We start from the raw sequence: 11,743 nt of genomic DNA on the forward strand, positions 1-11,743 counted from the left end.
CAGGAGCCGTATGGGGCCCTCTAATAGGGAAGCAATCACTCAATATCCACCCTTGTCGATTTGATTCAAGCTGACAGTTAATTTTCAGCTTCTGGGTTGAGATAAGACTGGAAAGCTGGCTTTAAACCCTTATTCCTACCGTATCCAGAAACAGGTGCTTGATGTGAGCAGTCCCCATTCAGGGTGAACAATGGTTGTCAGGGAGGGTCTCCTGGGATGGTGACTAGTTTCTGCTGCCTCAGAGGAGCCACTCTGGGCTCCCACCCTGCAGCATTGAAGTTTTTTTCTCTGTGATTTCAGAGAAATCCCTGCTCTCTGCTGGCTTATCAAGCCATGCTTTCTGTTAGACACAAAGCCTCCCATCGCTGTGGCTCTGCAAACCTGGTCAAGACTTCCACAGGATTAGAAATTTCCAGCCACTTCTAGGTTTCCATCCTTCCTACCAGTCCAGGGTGGGGGAGACACGCAAGAGTTTCCCTTGATCCTTCTGACTTGATTCAAAACCTCGTAATCTGTCTGAAATAACCCCCAGTGGAGACTTTAACTCAAGTTTGAGTTTAGGGAGCTAACACCTAACCCTTGATTTCTGGCAACACATCCCCGCTGGTGGTGCCTCTACTCCAAGTGGCTAAACCAATGTGCTCCAGTTCCACCTGGAAACCCAGACAGGAGCTGAAGAAGGCAGCAGCTGAATAGAACCAAACTCCATGACCTTTGTCTCTCCTTAGATGGCTATATTGGGGGGAATGTAGCAGGGGGCCAAAGTGGGTGGAAAAGATTTAGGAAGGAAATTGGCAGAGGTGTCCAGGAGCAAGGGTGGGGGCAGGGAGGGGAGGCCGCAGGAAACAGGAGGACATGCCTGGCTTCTCTCTCTCAGGATCCAACTCCTGCTCACGTCCTGCCGAGTGCCAGGCCCAGCACCATGACGCTGTGGAGGTACTCCCTCCTGGCTGTGTCCCTCATCTCCCTGAGCTTCTTCCTCCAGGACAACAGGAACAGGCGCCTTGAGCACAGCGTGCCTTCGGTAAGTTCCAGAAATTGGGAGGGATTACTTGCCAACACTTCCGCAGGGAGGAAATATGTCCACTTATGCAAACACGCAGGCATCACCATAGAAGTTCTAAGAAGAGGGCACTTGAAGGATCAGGAACGTGTCAAAAAAAGGTATTAACCCCGCCTTGAGTATGGCCAGGATTTGCACAGGGTGAGGGAGGAAGAGGGCATTCTACGTGTGGAGAGAGCCTTGCCCAGACCTTCTAGGCAGCCCTGCTGCCACTCTCCTCACCTCAGGAGACGGTGCTCCTCCCATCCTCCCTTCAGGGACAGACTCAAGCCCTAAGATGACTCCTCCCACATGCACAGCGTCTGCAGTGGAGAAGGTCATGCTCAGGTTCTGGGGTCCACCTTCTCCCCACGTGCCTCGGACCGGCTAGAGCAGAGGGGGAGGTGGCTGTGGGGAAGTGTGCGGCCAGAACTGAGGGAAGAAAGGCCTTTAGAACTGAGGCACCAGGTGTCGTTCCTTCAGGACAAGACAGCTTGGTCTTCAGCAGCTGTCCCAGCAGCCAGCACAGGCCAAGCAGAGCCAGGGGCTCTGCCAGCCGGTAATGGTGGAGAAATCAGACCTGGGCAAGGTGGGGCAGGCAGGTTCTAACTCTGCAGAAGTCTGGGACCTTCCCACAGGCATTCCACACAGAACTGGAGAGCCCCACTTCCCCGACTCCAAGGCCCACCACCCCTTCCAGCACCACGGGTTTTCTCATGATGAGGTGGGGACAGTGCTTCACTGAGCCCCGATACTCGAGCTCCCTGGTGACTGGATCCTGGGGCTTACTTGGTCTGTCCTAGAAGGAAGATTTGCCCTCATTTGTCTCCAGAGGAGCTGGGGTGAAGCTCAGGGCTGACGCTTACCCATCCTCAGCAGGAGGAAAAGAAGAAAATGCTGCAGCAGCTGGGCCAGGAGCAAATCAGCTCTGAGAGCAAGAACCACTTGGAGACCTTCAAGGAGATGCAGAGACGCTCCCCTGTGCTCCAGCTCACCAGCTACCCAGTCCTGGCTGGAGCCCTTCCCCAGGAGAAGAGTGAGCACGCGGGAGAGAGGTCAGACTGAGGGAGGAGGGAGGGGGAGGACCCAGAGGGAGATGAATGTGATGGGTGCCAGCTCACTGGGCACTGTTCTACCAGAGCCCTCCGGTTCCTCTGCCCCTGCAGGCCCTGCCATCCAGGTCTGAGGTCGGGCTCATATGCCACGCCAGCAGATTTCCCTTTGGTACAGGGCAGCCTCCCCATCAGAGAGCCTTGTCCTCCAACGACCTTGCAAAGTAGTGATCAAATAAAACCACTTCACAGTCTGACCAAAGATTAATCTCTTATCTAACCACACTCTCCAAGGGAAAGGAACTGTGACTTTGTCCCCAGGGGTTGGCATTAAGGAGAGAGGGGCGGAGGGTCTTGTCACCACCTCGAGAGCTAATGGTGCCCTATGCCTCCCCCCCGCAGAACTACTGACGGTGGGGATCTCCTCAGTGCAGCGTCCTCATGGAAGCACCCTCTTGCACACCCTGCAGTCTCTGTTCCAAGCCTCCTCAGAGTCTGAGCTGGACTGTATCGTGGTGCTGGTCCACCTGTCAGATCCTGACCCTGCATGGCTCAGCCAAATGGTCGCCAACATATCAGGCCTCTTCCAACCTCATCTTGAGGCCCAGAAGCTGCTTGTGATCCACGGTCATCTCAGTGGCTCTCTTGTCCCAGGAGACCGGGGCAACATTAATGACTCCTCACCCTGTGAAGCTGTTTATTCCAGGCAGAAAGTCGACTACGCCGTCCTTATGAACTTCGCCGTCAGCCTCTCTGAATACTTTCTGATGGTAGAAGATCACGTTAGCTGCACCCCCAAATTTGTTTCTACCATCTACTGGGCACTGGCAGCCTGGAAAGAACGACCCTGGGTGACCCTGGAGTTCTCCAGCCTGAGCTTCTCCGGGAAAGTCTTCCACAGCAGCGACCTCTCCCGCCTGACCACCTTCCTCCTCCTCTTCCCTAAGGACACGCCTACTCACTTGCTTCTCTCTGAATTCCGCCTTCTCTTGGCCCAACATGTTCCTATTCGTTTCAGTCCCTCCGTCTTCTATCCGACGGGCAATTATTCTGCGTCCGAGGACACCTGCTTTCCTGTGGAGAAGGAAGTGGTCTTTGGTGATCCGGACAACCCGGTAGCCAGTGTCCTCACTGACATGAGGCCGATACCGAATGTGATTCCCCAGTACGCCTACTTTCTGAACACGGAGAGCTACGTCACCCTTGATGCCTTGAGGGGCAACTACCTGGTGGTGGTTTTGGAAAGGCCACAGAAAGTGGTCCGCATAGAGGTGCTGACCGGTGCTGACAAACAGGGGCAGTACCGGCTGCAGCAGGGCCAAGTAGAACTGGGCTACGACCCCCTGGCGCACCCCGAAGGCTGTGCGCGCTACACCGTGCTGGGCCCGCTGGTGCAGGGGAACTTGGACCAGAGGGTGTTTTACGAAGAGGGCGCCGTGGAGCAGCTGAGCTGCATACGACTGCTGGTGCTGGCCTCTCAGGGCTCCTGGCTCTTCATCAGGCAGATCAGGGTCTGGACTCAGCCCGAGGAAGAGGAGCGCTGGAGGCACACCGGGGATTCTGCAGGGACGGGCCTGGGGAATGCAGCCTACATGGCCGGCAGGAAATAAAGCTAGGAACGGGCCCAGGCCTGTGCACTCGGAGCGGGGTGACCGTGTAAGTTACTGTCCAGACTGGGGTGCGTGTGAGAAGGAAAGGAAGCGCCACTGAAAATCACACTCCGACCGCAGAGGCGCGCCAGCCTGCCCCCGGCGAGCAGAGGTGTGCGCTCAACCGCACCCAGTTTTATGGGCCACGTTAGGCGACACTGTGAGGGGGAGAGAGAAGACAATGTCCTTTCGGCTTCCAAGGGCCAGGGAGAGGGAAGAGGCACCGTGCCCGGCCCTACTTCTCATCAGCACACAAGCACGACACTCCCGCTCCTTCCCACCAAGGAGCCCCCGCCCCGCCTGGAGCCGCGAGTCCTGGGAGAGTCCCGCTCCTTCCGCACCGCCCTTTCCGGTCCCCAAGCCCTGGGTCAGGCCCCGCCCCTTCCGCCTCGCCCCTGCCGTACAGCCCCGCCCCTTTCACGCCAATCTCTTCGTCCCCGGCGCCGCTCACAGGCCCCGCCTTTTCCGGGCCGAGACTGTGGTCAGGCCCGCCCCCCGCCCCTCCCGACACCGCAGCTTCCATCCCCCCTCTTGCCAGGCCACGCACCTTCAGACCGGCCCTTTCCGACACTACCTCGCGCTTTGTCAGGCCCCGCTCTTTGCAGCCTCAACCCTCACCCCTCCGCCCCTTCTGGTCCTCTGTCGTCAGACCCCGCACTTCCGGCTTCCGGCCCCTTACTGCTGTCAGCTCCGCCCCTTCCTGGACCCCTTCCGGCCCGCTCCCAGCGAGGCCTCACCTCTTCCTGTCCCGCCCCTTCCGCCTCCCTCCCCGACGGGTCCAGCCCCGCCTATTCCAGCCCAGCTCTCCGCAGGTTCCCCTCTTTGTCAGGCCCGCCTTCTGTGGACCCACGCCTTTCCGCCTCCCGGTGCCAGGCCCCGCACCGCCCCTTCCAGCCCAGCTCCCTCCAGGCCCTGCCTCTGGCCCCCGCGCGGCGACTCGTGGAAACGGCCCCCGGGCTCAGCGGCGGACGACGCGGTGCTCGGTCATGGGGTTCCAGCCGGTGAGACCGACCTGCAGGCCCTGCCCCAGGGACTCCACTCCATCTGGTTCTGGCCCCTCAGCTATGGGACTGGGGTCTCCCCGCCGCCCTCGCCCTGATGTCGGGTCCCAGGACCCTGCCCCAGGAACCCCTCCGGCCGGCGCCTGCTCCCGCCCTGGGGCTCGGGCAGCTGGTCGTGCGGGACGCTCAGTCCTGCGCCGCGGGCTCTCCTCTCGCGGGGCGGTCACAGTGCCTCCTCTCCCCACAGAGCCCAGCGCTGCTGGCCTCCCTCGGGGCGGGGCTGCTGACGCTGCTCGGCCTGGCTCTGGGCTCCTACTTGGTGCGGAGGTCCCGCCGCCCACGGGTCACTCTCCTGGACCCCGATGAGAAGTACCTGCTGCGGCTGCTGGATAAGACGGTGAGCTGCGGAGGAAGGGGCGGGTAGAGGCGGGACCAGAGTTCCCCTCCTGGTGTGAAGCCACCGCATCCACTGTGGTCGGGATGTCCTGCTGACACTGTCATCCGTCCTCCAGACTGTGAGCCACAACACCAAGAGGTTCCGATTTGCCCTGCCCACCGCCCAGCACACTCTGGGGCTGCCTGTGGGTAAGGAACGTGTGGTGCTGGGGATCCTTTCCCCAGCATCCTAAGAGCGCGATTCTCCTTCCCGAGTCTCCCAAAACACGCAGCGTTCGTCTAGTCCCTCCCTCCGCCCTCTCCCCTTCCTCGCCTGCCTGGATCCTCCAGGTTGTCCCTGGGTCATTCTAGGGTGTGGCTTCTGTGCACCAGACATCTTTAACACTCAGCAGCCCCCCTCCTTCCCGGAGGATTTGCTCTACCTCCCCCTGCGCAACCACTAATTTCATACCCATTAGCATCTCTGCTGCTGCTGCTAAGGTCCTGGCAGTAACAGAGAAGAGTTTATCCACTGGGGTATTGAAGAGGGATCCAACGGGGGGCTCAAAGGGGTGAATCCTCCCTGCCTGGTAGCTGACTGGGGCAAGACGTCCTTGTTGTCTCAAACCTCCCTGGGTATTTTGAGAGGTAACTGGAACACAGCGCGTCCACAGGCCACCCTCATGTCGTTCTCTGCATGGTCCCCAGGCAAACACGTCTACCTCTCCGCCCGAATCGATGGCAGCCTGGTCATCAGGCCATACACTCCTGTCACCGGTGCCGAAGACCAAGGCTATGTGGATCTTGTCGTCAAGGTGAGGGGGAGGAAGGAACCCCAGGAGCTCTGCACCCTACTTTTTCTGGGGTTTGAGGACACTTCTAAGTTTGTTGGATAGCAGGAGGCCTGTGTCCTCTGTAGCTACGAAGAGTGCGTAGACGGGAAAACAGCACGGGCGTATACGGCCCCAGCCCAGGGAGGCGCAGTCAGCGGGGCCTCGGAAATCAGTGAGAGTCCAAATAAAGTCTTTTCTTTCTTTACTGATTAAGGCATTACATATGTGTCCTTATCCCCCCATTCCTCCCCCCCCCCCCCATGCCCTCACCCCCCTGGTGTCTGTGTCCATTGGTTAGGCTTATGTGCATTCAAGACCGTTGGTTGATCTCTCCTCCTTACCCCCACCCTCCCTACCTTCCCTCTGAGGTGTGACGGTCTGATCGATGCTTCTCTGTCTCTGGATCTGTTTTTGTTCATCAGTTTATGTTGGTCATTATATTCCATAAATGAGTGAGATCATGGGATACTTCTCTTTCTCTCACTGGCTTATTTCACTTAGCATAATGCTCTCTAGTTCCATCCATGCTGTTGCAAATGGTAAGAATTCTTCTTTACTGCCAAAACCGGTTTGGCTCAGTGGATAGAGCGTCGGCCTGAGGACTGAAAGGTCCCAGGTTCGATTCCGGTCAAGGGCATGTACCTTGGTTGCGGGCACATCCCCAGTAGGAGATGTGCAGGAGGCGGCTGGTCGATGTTTCTCTCTCATCGATGTTTCTGACTCTCTATCTCTCTCCCTTCCTCTCTGTAAAAAAATTAATAAAATATATAAAGAATTCTTCTTTACCACAGTGTAGTAGATGTACCACCGTTTTTTAATCCACTCATCTACTGATGGGCACTTAGGCTGTTTCCAAGTCTTAGCTACTGTAAATTGTGCTGCTATGAACATGGGGGTACATATATCCTTTCTGATTGGTGTTTCTAGTTGCTTGGGATATATTCCTAGAAGTGGGATCACTGGGTCAAATGGGAGTTCCATTTTTAGTTTTTTGAGGAAACTCCATACTGTCCTCCACAGTGGCTGCACCAATCTGCATTCCCACCAGCAGTAAAGGAGGGTTCCTTTTCCTCTGCATCCTTGCCAGCACTTGTCATTTGTTGATTTGTTGATGGTAGCCATTCTGACAGGTGTGAGATGGTACCACATTGTCGTTTTGATTTGCATCTCTCAGATCATAGTGACTTTGAGCGTGTTTTCATATGTCTCTTGGCCTTCCTTATGTCCTCCCAAATAAATTCTTTTCCATTATGTCTTATCAGGTCTACCTGAAAGGTGTGCACCCCAAATTTCCTGAGGGAGGGAAGATGTCTCAGTACCTGGACAGCCTGGAGATTGGGGATGTGGTGGAATTTCGAGGGCCGAGTGGGTTGCTCACTTACATGGGGAAAGGTAAGGGTCCCTCTGCTCCTTGAGCCTCTCCCAGCTCTCCAGTCCTCTGGGCACACGTGCCGTGCAGCGGGCCAGGGCTGCCTTCCTGTACACATAGCTCTGACAGTATCGAGAGGCAGAGGGCTCAGTCCACTTGTCACCAGGATCAGGATCAGTCAGTCCCCTGTCCACTTGAATTCGCCAACCATGACAGCTGTGGAGATAAGTAAAGCAGCCCTGCCTCACAGATTCGCCCCTCAGGCTGAGCTGTTTGGGGAGCCAGAGAGAGCTTTTAGCCCTTCCCAGGGGAACAGCATTAGCAAGTCCCTGGGGCTGCTCTGTGCACTTGGAAAAGTAGATTCACACCTGTCCCCAGGCCAGTTGCCCTCACTAGGGGTGACCCTCTGCCCGAAGCAGCTGCTGACTCACTGTGTGGCCTAAACTGACCGGTAGTTAATAATACAGGCCATGTGATCCTGGCCCCATTGACCCTCCTGTGTATTATCAGGGCTGGCTCAACTCAGATGTCCGCCCAGCTCCGGGGTCAGATTTCATTGCAGCTGCTAACCTGGCCTGCGACGTTTTTAGTTCTGCATTTGTTTTCTTCATTTCCTATGTTGACTTCACTCTTCCATCACTTCTTCTCTTGACTTCTCAGGGAATTTTAGCATTCAGTCCAACAAAAAGTCTCCACCAGAGCTCCGAGTGGCAAAGAGACTGGGCATGATCGCCGGCGGGACAGGTGTGTGTCGCTTGGGGGCCCTTCTCTCCCACCATTGTTGGTGTTGCCATGAAAACTTCCCGGGGACCCTCGGAAGGTTTTGAAATCAAGATCAAGCTGGTAATTGGGACTCCCAGCAATGCCCAGGGCTCCCCAGTACCTGAAAAACAAAATCATGATCAGGTGGAAACCAAAAGCAATTTTTTAACCGATAGAATGAGCAATAACTCAGGTGTGCTCTCCTAAGACCTCCCACTGAATGGATCTCCTTTAGGTGAGAACAGGGACACAGCTAGAAACAGGCCAGTCAAGAAGAAAGTTAGCACTGGACATTTCCACATAGTAGACACTGTGGTAGGCTCTTTACGTCTGTGTCTATGAAGTAGGTACTTGCCTTTTCCTTTTACTGATGAGAAAAGGCAGCTGCAGAGAGGTTAAGAGGTAAAGGATTAGTATCCAGCTCTGCCTGCTTCCAGAGCACTTGCCCTGAACCTGCAAGCCCCGTTCAGGACTGTCCCACTGAGTCAGCACCTGTGACATCTGAGTCTTAGCCAACAGGGGACGTTTGGAGGAAGTCTTAGAAGGACTTTAACAATATGAGCCCACAGCGACATGAGGGTGGCTTGAACTGAGCATGACGACAGTTCACCTACCAGATACCAGTTTTTGTGAGTTTATGGTAAGAGGCATGTCTGTCCAGAACTGTGGGTGCTGGAGAATACACAGGAGGTTAGAGGACTTGGACACTGAATGAAGCTGGTGCGGTGGTGAATGGGAAGCATTCAGATGAAAGCGTTGGTTGGCTAAGGAGCGGAACAGGTAGGCTGTGACTGCCATGTCTCCCTGTGGCTGTCTATGCAGGAATCACCCCGATGCTTCAGCTGATCCGGGCCATCCTGAAAGACCCCACAGATCCAACCCAGTGCTCTTTGCTTTTTGCCAACCAGGTTGGTTTGCTTTTCTCAGTCCTGGGACTTTTCAGTTGTGTGGGTCAGCTCAGAGATGTGGCACCCACGGGCAGAAACAGGCCAGTGCCCAAGATCCCCCTGTAGCTAGAGGACCCTCTGCTACCATAAGAGGACAAAGCCCTGAGCCAATTCCTTCCCTGGGCCCAAGGAAAGAAGAAAAGAAAACATTTTGGGAATATCGTCCTGAGCATAAAAACTTGCTCTTTGGGTTACCTTGGTTAGATATGCCATCTTTATTTCTTCATGCTGTGTAAATAAAACCTGTTCCCCTCTCCTTCCCCCTCATCCTAACCAACCTAAAAGTCGTGCTTTCTTTTTCTCTCCTGGTTACAAAATGTTATGTGAGCCTGAGGAGATTCCTAAAGACTTTGTTTCTCCTTTTCATTTCAGACTGAAAAGGACATAATCTTACGGGAGGACTTGGAGGAGCTGCAGGCCCAATACCCCAGTCGCTTTCAACTCTGGTTCACTCTTGATCATCCCCCAGCAGGTACCCACCCCATTCTGGATACCCCAGAACCAGGGCCTTGCCCCTATTGGGTTCTGGTTTCGGTGGAACCAACCTCCCTGACACGGCTGAGCTCCCTAGTCTGTGTGCAGGGACGCAGGGGTGCCCCGGCCCTTTCCCTCGGGTCCCTGCTCACCGGGTGAGCGGCAGGATTGGCTGTGCTGCTGAGGCAGGCTGAGTGCAGGCTGTGTTTCACTTGACACCTTCTCCAGAGCCTTTCTGGGCCTCCCCACCTCAGGCTTTACACCCCTTACCAGCATGGGTCTGGAGTGACTGTTCTCTCCTCTTCTCTCCACTGCAGATTGGGCCTACAGCCAGGGCTTTGTGACTGCGGACATGATCCAGGAGCACCTGCCTTCCCCGGGGGACGACGTGCTGCTGCTTCTCTGTGGACCTCCCCCTATGGTGCAGCTGGCCTGCCACCCCAACCTGGACAAACTGGGCTACTCTCAAAAGATGCGCTTCACCTACTGATCGTCCCCTGGCTTCCCTGGTCCCGTTCCCGGCAATGTTCCTGTTCAGTGCTCGCATGCTGTAAGTCCTAGATCTCTTTCCTGGAAGGGTAAGCCTCTTGTCCTTCTCTGAAGCTGAAATCTGATGGTACCTACAGGAACAGCATCCTTGTAGCCCTGGAGAGAGCTAGGCCGAGGCGTTCCCTGGAAGGCCCCCCAAATCTCCCTGTGACAAAAGGTCCAGGTCAGGCCATGGAGCAGTCTCTTCCATGGGTCAGGAAGAAGGAAGCATGTACCTTCGTCCCGAGCCTGGCTATTTCCTGGGTAGCATCACACTCTTCTTTGTCTGTGTTGAAAGGAACAACCTATGTAATGGGTTTTACTTACTACTCAGTGCTTAACTGGTAGCAGATTCTGTGAGTGCAAGTTGAGCAGACTTCTAAAGCTAATCTTACAGAGGTTGCAGGAAAGGAGCAGGTGGTTTCTTCAGTCCTGCAGGCCTCAGAGAGAGGAATCTCAAATATGTATTTGCATGTCTGTCTCTTTCTGCCCAGCCCAGGCTAGAGGGAAGTGGCTATCCACAGTCTGAGACTGCTGCTTGTGGCAGGAACCTCTGGCTATGCAAATAAATGGGCTAAGGCCCCAGAGTTATACCTATAGACCTCTTGTGTCTGAGGGTCTTGTCGCCAAGGCTTTTCACACCTGAGAGTTTTGGGAGGAAGGGCTTCCCAGCACAGAATTCTTCCAGGTCTTCCCAAGAACCCTTGAGCAGTTGTCCTGTGTGCTAAAATGTAAGCTGTCCCCAAACCATGATCATCTTTGCAGTTGTCTCAGCAGAAGCAGAAGCTTAGCTTCTCCTTGGAGGCTTTTCAGGTCAGGGACAGAGCACAGTTTAGAGGGAATGTGGTTTGAGCCCAGGTCCAGTGGTCCTTTAGTTGGCCACTCTTCCTTCTCCCTTCTCTTGACCCTTCCTTCACCATATTCATCCTTCAGGGTACCTGGCAAAAAAATGTAAGTATTGTCTTTCTGTTTGGAAAAGAAGCCTTCTCCTTTAAAAGTAACCTAAGCCCAGCTGGTGTGGCTCAGTGGTTGAGTGTCCACCTGTGAACCAGAAGGTCACAGTTCGATTCCTGGTCAGGGCACATGCCCGGATTGGGGGATCAATCCCCAGTAGGGAGCCTGTAGGAGGTAGCCAATCAATGATTCTCTCTGGTCATTGTTTCTATTTCTTTCTCCCTCTCCCTTCCTTTCTAAAATCAATAAAAATAGATTTTTAAAAACAATAACCTGACATCACCAGCCCAGCCAGACTTACTGGTGCCTGGACAGAGGTGGCCTCCCCAGCCCATCCGTTTGCCCTCTCCTCTGCTCTGACGTCAGGACCCAGTCCACTCCCATCGCCCAGGGTTGGACCAGGCAGCTTTCTGAGATCTTTGTTAGTCCCATTGGGACAGAACTATGCATCAGTCTCGGGAGGAACGGTCAGCATTGCAGTTCTGCATGGAACCATGTATTGCTTTCTCTGGGCCCTAAAAGAAGAGTTATGGGACCTGAGAATTCAACCCTTCCATAAAGCGGAATCATCAGTTAATCCTGTTATTGGTATTCTACCAAACATTTCTTGATCAGCTAGTATGTGCGTACTACTAGATGTGTAAACAGGGGGAGACACTTAGCTTCCTCATCTCCAGAAGGAAAATCGTGCTTAGGATTGTTGGGTTCAGATAATAAAGCAGCCCAGCAAAGAAAATTCTTCACACACAAGTTCACC

The 11,743-nt window shown here is 54.8% G+C and overlaps 2 protein-coding genes across 2 annotated transcripts; both read left to right on the top strand.

The window, feature by feature from the left end:
- Nucleotides 1-1,927: 1,927 nt before the first annotated feature.
- Nucleotides 1,928-3,704, top strand: LOC308535637 (alpha-1,6-mannosyl-glycoprotein 4-beta-N-acetylglucosaminyltransferase-like; the record flags this gene model as incomplete). The annotated part of the gene is made up of 2 exons (XM_081114599.1): nt 1,928-2,078; nt 2,497-3,704. The coding sequence occupies exons 1-2, from the start codon at nt 1,937-1,939 to the stop codon at nt 3,702-3,704; spliced, it is 1,350 nt and encodes a 449-aa protein (XP_080970725.1). The 5' UTR covers nt 1,928-1,936.
- An 810-nt stretch (nt 3,705-4,514) lies between these two features.
- CYB5R1 (cytochrome b5 reductase 1) lies at nt 4,515-10,629 on the top strand. The gene is made up of 9 exons (XM_081114424.1): nt 4,515-4,744; nt 4,992-5,141; nt 5,257-5,329; nt 5,828-5,934; nt 7,215-7,344; nt 7,982-8,065; nt 8,906-8,991; nt 9,403-9,502; nt 9,822-10,629. Exons 1-9 carry the CDS (start codon nt 4,730-4,732, stop codon nt 9,992-9,994), a joined length of 918 nt encoding a protein of 305 aa, XP_080970550.1. The 5' UTR covers nt 4,515-4,729; the 3' UTR covers nt 9,995-10,629.
- The last annotated feature ends 1,114 nt before the right edge of the window (nt 10,630-11,743 follow it).

The sequence above is a fragment of the Myotis nattereri genome, assembly GCF_964212035.1.
Source record: "Myotis nattereri genome assembly, chromosome: 20".
Lineage (NCBI taxonomy): Eukaryota > Metazoa > Chordata > Mammalia > Chiroptera > Vespertilionidae > Myotis > Myotis nattereri.

Excerpts from the sequence above, each read along its gene's own strand:
- CYB5R1 (XM_081114424.1), top strand. Across the intron at positions 8,066-8,905 it reads CATGATCGCCGGCGGGACAG|GAATCACCCCGATGCTTCAG; the intron begins GTGTGTGTCGCT and ends CTGTCTATGCAG. Across the intron at positions 9,503-9,821 it reads TCTTGATCATCCCCCAGCAG|ATTGGGCCTACAGCCAGGGC; the intron begins GTACCCACCCCA and ends TCTCCACTGCAG.